A 12,554-nucleotide genomic window follows, 5' to 3' on the forward strand; every position below is an offset into this window, starting at 1 on the left:
ATGCAAGCAAATGACATGGCTCTCACTGTCGGTGCTTCACACACAATACCTCAGAAACCATAGTTCTAATTATGACAGTGTTTAAAGGACGATGTATTTCGCCATTGTGTTGTTAAATAATAGATTTAAAGAGATTTGTCTGAAAAAGGCACTTTTATTTTTACCAGGACCATCAAGTCTGACCAGCTAGATGTTCCACCATTTAAACAAGTAGAAAAAACTCCTAATATGAGTCTTTCATATTTCTCTGTTTGTATTTCAGTATCACTGGTTACAGATTATATTTGTGGAATTCATGTTCTTGTCCTGCTAATACTTGCAGTGTCAAGATGCATAATAAGTGTTTTACAAGGTTTATTGTTTTATCCCATTTAATGAACATACTGGTAACTGTCATGTTCTGTTATGCATAGCTTGAAATCTCCAACTGTAATGGACAACTTTGTTTCTATCAACAAAAGACAAACAACCTGCTCCTCCACCATGTTCTCTGTCTTTCCAGATCACTGTAAATCCATTCATTCAACTCAGTGAAGGTTTTAACCAAATTTATGAAACACAAACATCTGGATTTATGGACATTTCTTTGATAGGCAATATAACAGGCTGTTAAATCACATTGTTAAAAACTAAACCAATGGTTTTGAAAATGTTTTGCTTCTGAAAAAGAAATCTAGTTATTTCAAATGTCTGAAATTTTCAAAAGCTCTCATAATATATCTTACATCGCTCTATACATGACTGTTTATAATGTATTTTACTGCAGCTTCACTTGCAGCTTACATACCTGCTTCAGTATAATGATCTAATGGTGTCATAGAGCTTAATACAATCATATAATGATCAGTTAACCAAGTTGCTTTACTTTAAACTTGAACTAGTTAACTCACCTATATCTGACAGTGCAGGTGAACTTCAATTTAAATATTTCAGCCCAGAAACTGTAGCAAAATGGTCCAAAAACATTTGGAGTTTAAAAGAGCCCCTGAAAACATTTAACATGCAAGACCAGTTACATACACTGTAAGTATAAACAGGAAGCAGAATGTGTATTCTGCCTTTGGTTGCTTAGTAACAGATACTACTACGAACCAGACTCTGGTACTACATCTACTCTATTTTGTCCATCTGCACTGAATGTCCCCCAGTGTTACACTCTTCTGTTTAGAAAAGACATCTGTGTTTCAAACAGATGTTTAGAGGTAAAACCCAGAATCTTCACTCAAACACACATTTAGAAAGTTAAATATACAACACTTAGCTATTCCTTATGTATTTTCACAATAAAAGTCCAAAGAATGCTTCAACATAACCAAGCATTAAGATCTGTACAGCTTCATAAACACTGACAACTCCAACATCACACCACTGTGCTGATACCTCACAGTGAAACATACTTACATGGTAAATATGCTATTTAACCCTTGTCCTTCCAAGATACAAGTGTCTGTTGTGAAGAAAATAAAATATGAAGAGAATAATCTCAGTTCATGCACTGAGGGTGGCCATTTGTCCCATCATGCCACTGTGCCAGCACTTAGAAATGATATTCCAGATCCAGCTGTGAGTTATCTCTCCACAGAGGATCATGAAGTCTGAGTGTTGAGGCACGTGCAGCTCACTCACTGTCAGCAGGAGATTCAGGCAGTTTTAATAAACATGCTCCAAGTTTCATATTCCCAGCTCACTGTAGTTTGGGTGCAGTGACATCTGTGAAGTGATGTGAAACAGAGCAGTGGTTTTTTCTGTACCCTGCAAAAACAATGTACCTCCAGGGGTCATGTCTGAAAGTGTCTATACAGTCCTCAATTAATGAATATTTCAATGTAGAGCATGCTGCTGTCTCACCTGCTGCTGTTCATTATGTTCTCTCCATCATATTCACAGCTTCTCCTACAGCTGTGTTTCCCTTTTAGTGAAATATTAAATAAAATAATCAAATGACCTTCATCAACCAAGTATTGTCATCAAGCACTGAACATATACACAGAGTCAGAACATACACTGTGAAAAAGAGAGAACAAACGTACCTCTGTGGAATTTCTTTTTTTCCTGTTACAGAAAGAAACAGATGAAGAACCTCTAACTCGATGACATCATGACTTGATGGATTCTTATCATCCATGAGAACATTTTCTTTGATCACACACACTTCGTACCTGAATGACATATTTTCCTCTTCCAGAAAACGAAGGCGATGGCAGATAAAACAAAAAAAACCAAAACCACTGAAGTGATGATTCCCACTGGGACTTTTAAACTGGTATATTCACATTCAGCATCAGTTGAAGTTGTTCCTGGTCGCTTCAGCTGAAGGGTTAGTGATTCACATCTGGAACGACAGGGGGACATTTTCACAGGACCGTGAGAGACACCACAGATTCACTGCAGGTGTAAGAAACCAGGCACGTCCACGTGTGGTGTGACTCTTCACTTACTGTGTGTGTGCTTGACAAGATGTACGGGTCCCATCAGAAAATGTTCCATCACTGCAGTCAGAGCATTCAGAGTCTGTGAGGGCTGTTCCTGTACAAACACAAACTATACACTTACTATTGTACACGTCATATTAGGATTATAGAGCAAAGTGGTATTTGACATGAGACCTGTCTGATTATTGAGGTTTTTGATCAGCAAACATTTCCTTGTTCAAATTCCCTCCTTTTGATGTGAGATGTGATGAAATGTAGAGCAGCATGTCACTAAACTTACAAACATATTTCTATTAACTAAGGAACATTGACAGAATTTCAAAGAAACTATTTGACATTATTTTCTCTCATCACACCTGGATCACTGCAACAGTCTTTTATGACTATATTCATTATTTGTTTTTATATTTTTTGTGTTGCATAAAGAAAAGACAAGGTCAGATGAGATGCACCTTTAATGATCCTCCATGGAGGAAGTTCAGTCGACGCAGCAGCACAGTGAAAGCAGCAGTGCATGGACACAATGTAGTCAGAATAAAAATACGAATACAACTTTGAAATAACACTGAATATATTAGGCTGTTTATCACAACTGTCCACTTCTTGTAGAATGTGACAGGCTGCCACTCAGCCACATTATTATTATTATTTCTCTTATAAATTATTATCACAGTTGCACAGGAAGATTGGATTTTGATTAGTTTTGTTTTTAGTGAGTGAGTCCTCTTCAAACTGTTCTACAATATACTGTCACTTTTTATTGTTTGTGTGCAGAACTTTTTATAAACAGTCTAAGTGTGTGGTTTATAAACCTCAGACAAACCATATATATATATATATATATACACAACTTTTCAAAATAAAAGATCTGTTCACTATAGGGCATTGCAGCAACAAATGTTTTACTTTGAAAACAAATTGCTAAACAGGAAGTGATTCTCTGACTTCTGTTGCCATGACGGAGATCAGATAATCAGACTCTCTCAGTCCAATGTGGTGAAATTAAAATCATGAAATCATCAAAATGATCTGGCAGTGATTCTGACTGAACGTTTGATCATTCATAATACAGATGTCATGTGTGAAGCATGAAATGAACAATTTGCCACATATCATCCAAATGCTTCACAATTGACTGGATGACTGAAATAACCTGCTCTGTGTTCTTTTTTTACAGCTGAGAAAACTTCAATCTTAAAGTCAGAATTGGAAAACGCACCTCTCTGTTTGATGAACTGCCCTGGTTTACATTGTGTGTGTTTCTTTGCTGCTGCACAGTTGTTCCTTGTGCGGTCTACACAGTAGAATCCTTCCAGAGGTTCACAAAGTGAATCTGTTGTTGCTGTGCATGAAGTGTATATCTTCAGACCAGAATCTGTGGACACATAGAGGTTACATATGGAGGGAACATATGAAGATACAAACTGCTGTATAAACAACACAGTGGACTGATCTGCTGGTGGCAGGAACAAGCAGATATGGAGTGAACAACTGACTTTTGTAAGAACTTTCACTTCTACCATTAATGCAAGTCTCACTGATAGAAACTACAGAGCAAAGGAGATGATGTGCACATCTTGTGACTTGTGGTTTGTGAAACTCAGACAATCACAGTGACGATGTAAAAACCATCAGAAAAGCTCAGTTCCATCTCAGTCTCAGCTCATACACTGTTGGACTTAGTGATTTTAAACCTACAGCAAATGTAAAGACAGAAATCTACCTGGACCACAGGTCGTGCAGGGAAAACACATTCTACGTCCAGTGGGAAGATTCATGAAGGTGTCCTTCTCACAGGGCAGACAGGAAGTGCTCCTGAACCTGCAGTGTGTTTTAACACGATTTCCTGTTGAAAAGAAAACAATTGAATTGCATGAAATGTTTCTGTTGAACAAAGACAAATCATCTTGAGAGTTAAACTCACGTTATATGCGAGTCATCGTAACATGCGCTGCAGTTTCATTCTTATTACAACAAAAGAAGCCAAAACATAAAACAACCCATTCCATCTTATTCTTCTCGTTCAGGATCTTACCAGGTGGACAGAGAGGACAGCATTCATCCCCTATCTGATACTCAGTTGAAGGACAAGTCAGACTATTCACACGGAAGACTTTGATCAAAAGTATCTGAAGGACAGAGCAAAAGTTTAAACATGTTAACATTGTCATGAACAGAGAGAGGAGAGGAGACGACTGGACACTTAAATGACCAAATGTTTCTTCTTTCCAGTTTCTGTTTTTTGTCATATATTTGTGACAACATTTGAGTTAGTATTCAGATCTTTGTAAGTTCATTCAATGAAAGATGGATGTATATGGGTTTATTTTAGAAAAACAATGGATGAGAACCCCAGAGACCTGCTCATCTGTTTAAACAGACTCAACACTGGCTTGATTGTTTCTGGAGTCAGATTGTTAATTAACAGTATCCAGCCCAAATACTCCTCCTCAAGTTAATAGCTGAGTAGTCTGCATCTGTTAAGGTGGAGCTCCACCAGTTAAGATTTTTCTATTTATTGTTTCTTTGATTTACAACTTTGAGGAAATATTACTGAAAGTGCAGCCTGTCAGAATTCTGCTAACACTGATCAATTCTGCAGAAGGTAAAATGTGTTTGTTGCTGTTGTGAACTTGTCTGAGCGAGAATCTCCTGCTGTGTTGTGCATGTGTGAAAGGAAAACTGTGGAGAAAGTCCGGCCCCCAATTCTCTGGAGCTCCTCCACAGGACATGTCTACAAAACAGCTTATGAGTGACAGAGAGAGGAAAGAAGAAGCAGAACTGCAGGTGAAGAGGAGTATGGAGGAGGAAAAATACTTTTATTTATTTCCACATTGATTTATTTCCATATTTCTTTGGCCATATGTTAATGAGGTAGGAGGTCCTAACCTCAGTCTGGAGCAGGATTGGTCAACTGAGCGATCCAGACAGAAGCAATGTTTTCCTCGTGAATCTTCACTGTAGTGTAGTTAGCAAACGAGCAACAGAAGCTAGTCCTTGGGTGCATGGTTCTCTACATGGTTAGCTAATGACCTAACCTCATTTGCAATGCCTCATAAAAACTGACATTTCTAAACCACTAGTAGATAAAATACAATATGTAAAACTTAGCTACTTAAGCAGGTTTAAGGCAAACAGCCTGTGTTGTGCATGAACACTGTTCATATTTTTCATCAACGATGAACTGAACAAATCACTTTTCATATGGTGAACGTGAGTGACATTTATTTTTAAAATCATCATCGTATCAGGCATCAAGTGAAATACCAGGAGTGAGAGAAAATGTGTGTGTGTGTGTGTGTGTTTCCATTAGCATATCGACACGGAAATACATAAATAAATAAATAAGGAAATAAATTCAAGACATTTAATTATTTATGTCCTGTTTAATTACAAACTCTTATTTATTTATTTCTTATTTGTTTGCAGAATATGTCTTCATTTATTTATGTATTTATTTATTGTGTGACAACTTTACCAACAAAGATGCAGCTTCCAAATGTTTACTTCTCAAATTCATCTTGAACGGCAGGTTGGTAGTTTTCTTGAGCTGAAGTCACCATCACTGAGATCTGGGTTGAGGTGAGGTTTTAATCCAAAGAGGAGAAACACATCTGGAGACAAAGACAAAGAAGACTCAGCTGCAGTTGCCACAGTCAATGAGGCGACATTTTCAAAGAAGGCAACAGGATTGGCACATTGTGTGTTGTGTTGTTTTTGTTGACTGGCTTCAGTTTGTTTACCCCCCCCACCCAAAAAAATAATAAATTCATTTTATGGTCAGCTGCCACTACTCAGCCGTTCACACCACACAGGCCAGAAGGTGACCTGGCAACATTCCTGCTGCTAGTCTGATCAGGTCTGTGTGTCTTTGACTTTCAGTGAGTGATAACATTCATCATTAAACCTTCTACAGCCCATTGCTCTGCTCAAAGTTCAGGTCTTAGTTCTGTTCCCTTTCAAAGCCCACGTTTCCTACAGTTCAGTGAGATCCTGTTGATTTCAGAATCAGGAATACTTAATTAATTCCCGTAGGGAAATTTAAAAAATAAGTATAGATAAAGTGGTTGAGTTTCAGGAGCGCAAGTAACAGGCAGCACTTCGATTAGTGGGCTCATAACAAGGCGTTTCCTACACTGTAAAGAATTTCACTGTACAGTGCAACTACTGTTATTTATTTTAACAGTATATTACCATATTTTGGATTACAGTATATGACCGTAGAATAACGGTGGGTGTTGTTGTTATTTTACAGCACATCTACCGTAATTTATCTAACAGTATATTACCGTATTTTGGATTACAGTACATGAAAGTAGGAGAACTGTGGGTTATGGTCATTTTACAGTAGATGCCAGTGTGTTATAAAATCTGCTATTTTTGCACATTATAAATCCTCACCCATTTAAAACCAAAGTATGCAGGGCCTTTTAAATACCCAGCCCTAGGTTACCACATTCATCCCGACAGCCAGTCAACATCCAGAAGTCCTACAATAAACACAAAGCTTGACTTTCCTTGTATTTTAATAATGTTTAGCCTTCTAGTGCTTAGAGCGGATCAGAAACACATTCAGCAACAACATGCATTCATCACTGTTCATCTGTCTGTGCTCAAATGAAGAAGAGTAGCAAGTTAAGCTAGCGGAGGATACATAGGAGGAGAGTAGCAAAGAGTGGACAGTACAAGGAGCGCTTACTCTTTCTGTTTTCAAGAACCAGAACTCACAGAGCAGAGCATTAACTTTAACACCGTTTCCCAGAACCGATAGTATAGAGCTCTCACTTTAATCTTATTCAGCTGATATTTTATTTCACTTAATAACTTATTTCACTTAATAACTTCTACCAAACTGTCTGAGCTGTGTCTGCCTCAGTTTCTATCTAACATAGGGTTTCTATGCATGCTGGCTCAATGAAGAGACATAATCATAAATGAAGTGATTACATTTTGTTGTTTTTGCCAATCATTCCTAACCTCTGACCTTGAATAAAATCAGATGCAGACCTTTAAGTAATAAGTTTGAGAACCCTGGTATAGAACACAAGAAAATATACATTCCATAACATTGCTGTAGTTTATTACAAAGTGCTCATTTGTACAGCAGACTTTGTAAGATTAGTAACATTGAGAATAATGACAAGGTATTGCATTACCATATTTGGAAGAAACTGTCTCCAATTCAATCATTAGTGACAGAATTACTGAACTCAAGAGCATAACCTCAGACGCTGAATTAAAGTACCATCTAGAACAGTGTAACACTGCATTAAAGTACCATCTAGAACAGTGTAACAGTGCATTAAAGTACCATCTAGAACAGTGTAACAGTGCATTAAAGTACCATCTAGAACAGTGTAACAGTGCATTAAAGTACCATCTAGAACAGTGTAACAGTGCATTAAAGTACCATCTAGAACAGTGTAACTGAACAGTCTAGCTTGAAAACAAGTCTTCTGCATGTGAACTATAACAGTGGGAGTGGAGAGAGAAAAGGGGGGGAAAGAAAGAGTCTCCTCAGTCACCAATGACAAGTGCCTGTAAAAAAATAAATGAATACAATTAGCAACACAACTTCTTGCAGAAAATGGTTAAAGACAGGACGAAAAGTTCAAAGAAGAGAAAAGCAAGAGACAGAAAAGAGAGAGGGTAGTTAGTTTAGAGAGGGTTACCTCCCTAAACTAACTAGAGATAGAGAGAGAGAGGCAAGATATCAGACATCCGACATCTTTGTCATATATATATATATATATATTGCTATATTGCTTTAGTTAAATGTCTGTCTTTGACAAAAAAAATGTATTTTCAGCTTTAGTGTGATAAAAGAATAACTTCTGGCACTTAAGAAAAACAAAGTAGGCTACTGTATGTTTGCATAACACAGCAATACTTGGCTAATATGACAATATCATGCAGTTTAAATGTGCAGACTTGCCTATATGATGAAATGATTAAGCAAAGTTAAGGAAGCTGATTTTTTTCCTTCTTCAATTTCACTGAGAAAGACAGACATTACTACAATGGAGTACATAATAAAACGTGTGTGATGTTTTGAATGTTGCTCCTGGCAGGAACAGACACACCTTACTTCTGCATTTGGTGAGACACTTTAGGTCGTCACTCACCCCCTTCAGAAAATCCTCCATTCCTTCCTGTTTGTGTTTGCACAGTCAGCTCTATATACCACAAGTTAACACAAGTTAGTTATATCTTCACAAAATTCGTGATTAACTTTAATAATGTAACAATCTCTGAGATCTTAATGACATGCATTTTACGATTAAAAAAAAACTTTATGAAGGTCAGCAACACCTACAGCTAATTGAGCTCAAGCTAGCTACAGAGCTAGCTTACACTTAGCCAGGCAACCTGAACTAATGAAACAGACCTAATAAAACATCTGAAATGTCAACAGTTCAATAATCATGCAGACAAAGCAACACTGGACACTACCAATTTCAGGAGATAAGCATAACTTTACTTTACCTGCTCTGATGAACTCCACATGGACTTCTCGAATGATATGACGGAGCTGTGCTCTCCAAAGTCGAGTTCGGGAATAGCCAGTTAGTATATTGTCACTCAAAAATGAGGAGTTTGAGGAGTTTGATCAGTAAAGAAGTGCTATCATGAAAATAGAAACATAGGACTGCAATCATCAGTAAGATGCTGATGGATAATGACTGGACTTAAGAAGGGGTGTTTCCACTGCTTGACAGAAAATACTGTTTTATGCTGTTAAATTAAAGTTTAACTGTAATTGTAACTCTAGTTCAACTGTAACTGTCATTTAACTGAGCATTAACTGTTAATTTACATGTTAGCATGAATATTTAACAGTATTTTACAGTTATTTTAAAATACAGTAAGATACTGTTGTAATCCACCGTAAATTTACAGCAATTCATTACAAATACTGTTTTATGCTGTTAAATTACAGTTATCTACTGGTATTGTTAAATTACTGATTTAACTGTTAATTTACATGTGAGGGATGAATAGTTAACAGTATTTTACAATTATTATAAAATACAGTAGGAAACTGTTGTAATCCACCGTAAATATACAGCAATTTGTTACAGTGTACAGTTCAGTGAGATCCTGTTGATTTGAAATAGGAAGTGACCTCTATGTGTCTTTGACTGTTTCAAGATACTGAAACTGAGCTCTGGACAAATACACAACACACCACGGTCACACAGCTAAGAGTTGGTATCATATGTGAGCAGATGGTGGTTTTTCTGACATGATAACTGATCACAGGATTACTGCAGAGAGTGGAGGAGCGAGTTTTCACCTAAATCCTGATGTGATTTTAGTTTTTCAGATGATTCAGATTCCACACTTCCTCATCCAAACCTGAAGGTTTTACACAACTCAGACTCAGACCATGTTTGCAGTAGTTCTCTGACAGTGACACTTTGTTGATAACACCAGTACACAGCGAACAACTTATTGTTTCATCTCCACAAACTCACGGTGTCGATTTATCAGCGACATCACAACAATCTACTGGTTCACTCCTGCTCTGTAATATGCAACATTCAGAGGTTCTATAGAAATTCACTCAGCTTACCGTCGTTAACACGATCAGACGAACTCCCATGTTCCGTCTACAGGCAGTGAGCTCTCGGTTTCAAAGTGAGTGTCCTCGGAGCTGGATAAGAAAAATGGTGAAACTTATTTACTTCATGGAAAAAGATCTCTCGACGCCACACAGCCGCTGAGGGAAGTTGGAAACATATTCACAGATTCGAACTTCGGATCAATAATTCACAAGCGAAACGTTGTTAAAACACAAAAGTCTCTTTCCCAGTGTGATCAGGTAGAAAACGAGCTCCGAGCAAACTTATGAATATGAATCATCCTCCTGAACACATGGCTCTGGTCTTTAGCTGTAGTTACAGTCTGTGCGCGTGCGCAGGGACTGTCTATGATTGGCTGCAGGTTCGGCAGTGGGTGGAGCTAAGGGGTAGGAGAGACAGAGTTATAACCTCTTTATATACAGTCTGTGGTTAGAAGGAGAGTGTGATGAGGAAGTATCAGTGTGAGTTGTGGCTGCCTCATGGACAATGCCTTTAACCCAGACATGTCAAACTCAATGCCCGCAATAAAATAGCACATGTCTATCTCAACTGCTCCGCCGGTAAGAAGGAAAAAAAGCTCCATAGGCCGAGCCACGGTGCGCGATGCCCGGCGAGATCCACACGGAGCGAGCGCTCCTCTCCACTCACCCGCAAAGTATCTGATGATATTAAATGAGTTTTCCAGAGTTCCAGAGATCCCAGTTCCAGATGTCTCGTCAAGTTCACCGTGTCTCAGGCTTCTCTCTCTCTCTTTCACTCTCTCTTTCTCTCTTTCCTTGCGTCTTCCTCTTTCCATGTCGCTCTGGCCAGAGAGTCAGGCGGAGTGCAGGGGCTCCACTGGTGCAGAGTGCGCGATGCCCGGCGAGATCCACACGGAGCGAGCGCTGTTTTAAATTAAAATCGCTTTTACATGAACATAAAAATGTGTTAAACAATTTAATTGAAAGATACAAGATGTTCTTATTTTCTGCATCATAACATTCATCTTACCAGGCATGTGCACAGATAGACCCCTAGTGGTGCTCAAGCACCTGCCCTTTGTTCTGGATGAGAAAAGTGCCCTTTCTGCTGGAGCCCAACAGTGTTTTGCCACTGATGGCATTTATTTGAGTTCTTGTGAGAATTCTGCTCCAACCTCCTCCTTCCTCCTCGCCCGCAAAAAGCAGCACATCACAATGTGGTTTCCTGCAGGAAACCACATTGTGATGTGCTGTGATGTGCTGTGATGTGCTGTGATGTGCTGTGATGTGCTGTGATGTGCTGATGTGCTGATTCAATGCATTGTGTCAGTTGTCTGCTTTTTCTACCTGAAGATATAAAAGCAGAAAGGAGTGGAGAAAAGGGATCAGAAAGTGGAATAGTGCTCTTGAAAAAATCAAGCAGCACTCTGTCACAGAGGTCCACATGACAAGCATGGTGAGGTGGACCAATTACCAAAAGGCTCTCCAGACTTCATCTGATGTTGATGATGATCAGATGTAAAGGGAGTGGAAGCCAGAGAGCGAGAGAGGCAGACAAACAGAGAGATACTGACCAGGTTAATAGATCTCACAGTGTAGATCATAAAGAACAGGCTCAGGAGTCTCTGTGGGGAAGAAAGACTCTCTGACCTTCTCCTCCTGCCATTGAGCAAGACATACAAATAAACCAGAGGTCATAAGAATCTTCCAAGAGATGGCACCAAGGAGGATGCTCCTGTGAAGAAGCTGAACGATCCTGCTCCCCTCACCTCCTCCTTAAATAGATGTATTTTATAGAATATGTTGGATGCTTTATTTTTATTTCATTTATTCAGAGCAGAGTTTTGATAAGTTTTAACTGAGAATATTTTTATGATTATTTTTTGCCTGTTATTTATTTATTTAAAAAATTAAAAATATGAGTTTTAATATATCCGACTGTGTTTTTTCTTAATTTTATGAATAATTTTGGCGATGGCTGCCCTTTTTTTTTTTTGGCTTGAGCACCTGCTTCCAAAGATGTCTGTGCTCTGTGTATGATAAAAATTACTTATCAAAATGAAGATTCATAATTACTAACAAACTCCAAGTAGCAGATTAAATAACACACAGCATTTTGTAGTAACAGCACTTCAAAAATATTTGATTGTAGAATTTAAACGTACAAGTCACATAAACATTACAGAGCCAAAAGATTTTCTAGGTGTTCATCAACTCAAATGAAAGAAAACCCTTTTTCAGATCAGGCTGTATGTAGCAATGGAGTTTGCACTGGAACACAGTCAATGCATAGACCGATTTTAATATTGATTCTCTGACTGCCATTTTACCATATCTATTAAAACAAAGTTTGAAATGCTTTAGTATTATTTTATTTGTTTGTTTTCACAGCTTGCATCTGAAATTGATCACTCACATGCACAGTCAATGTTCAAAGTTGTTTACATGTATATCAGATATTGAATGGTTGAAAACTGGGATTTCAGCTTCAGAAGACTATACAAATATTTATTTAATTAAAAAATGCATTTTTATTAATACGCATGCACTCTTTATTAGTTTTGACATCATTCTTG

General features: G+C 38.0%; 1 protein-coding gene across 6 annotated transcripts; it reads right to left on the minus strand.

The window, feature by feature from the left end:
* Positions 1–353: 353 nt before the first annotated feature.
* Positions 354–11,202, minus strand: LOC109646135 (tumor necrosis factor receptor superfamily member 14-like). 6 transcript variants are annotated; one of them, XM_069526857.1, is made up of 12 exons: positions 11,009–11,202; positions 10,667–10,902; positions 10,009–10,089; positions 5,911–6,046; positions 4,468–4,561; positions 4,156–4,278; positions 3,652–3,807; positions 2,439–2,526; positions 2,160–2,332; positions 2,031–2,052; positions 1,849–1,909; positions 354–1,710 (listed from the first exon to the last, which is right to left on the minus strand). In XM_069526857.1, exons 4-11 carry the CDS (start codon positions 5,950–5,952, stop codon positions 1,894–1,896), a joined length of 714 nt encoding a protein of 237 aa, XP_069382958.1. In that variant the 5' UTR covers positions 5,953–6,046; positions 10,009–10,089; positions 10,667–10,902; positions 11,009–11,202; the 3' UTR covers positions 354–1,710; positions 1,849–1,893. The 6 variants fall into 6 exon arrangements, with proteins under 6 accessions (XP_069382958.1, XP_069382955.1, XP_069382959.1 ...); XM_069526854.1 differs by having other exon boundaries at positions 354–1,752; XM_069526858.1 differs by having other exon boundaries at positions 10,667–10,921.
* Between the last annotated feature and the right edge of the window lie 1,352 nt (positions 11,203–12,554).

This window comes from Paralichthys olivaceus, chromosome 6 (assembly GCF_024713975.1).
Source record: "Paralichthys olivaceus isolate ysfri-2021 chromosome 6, ASM2471397v2, whole genome shotgun sequence".
NCBI lineage: Eukaryota > Metazoa > Chordata > Actinopteri > Pleuronectiformes > Paralichthyidae > Paralichthys > Paralichthys olivaceus.

What these genes read in the sequence shown, in the direction of transcription:
- LOC109646135 (XM_069526857.1), bottom strand. Translation starts at nt 5,952, where the DNA reads ATGAATTTGAGAAGTAAACATTTGGAAGCTGCATCTTTGTTG. An exon ending in GCAGTTCATCAAACAGAGAG is followed by an intron (nt 2,527 to 3,651) that starts GTGCGTTTTCCA and finishes GTGTTTGTACAG; the next exon opens with GAACAGCCCTCACAGACTCT. An exon ending in TCTTGTCAAGCACACACACA is followed by an intron (nt 2,333 to 2,438) that starts GTAAGTGAAGAG and finishes CTGTCGTTCCAG; the next exon opens with ATGTGAATCACTAACCCTTC.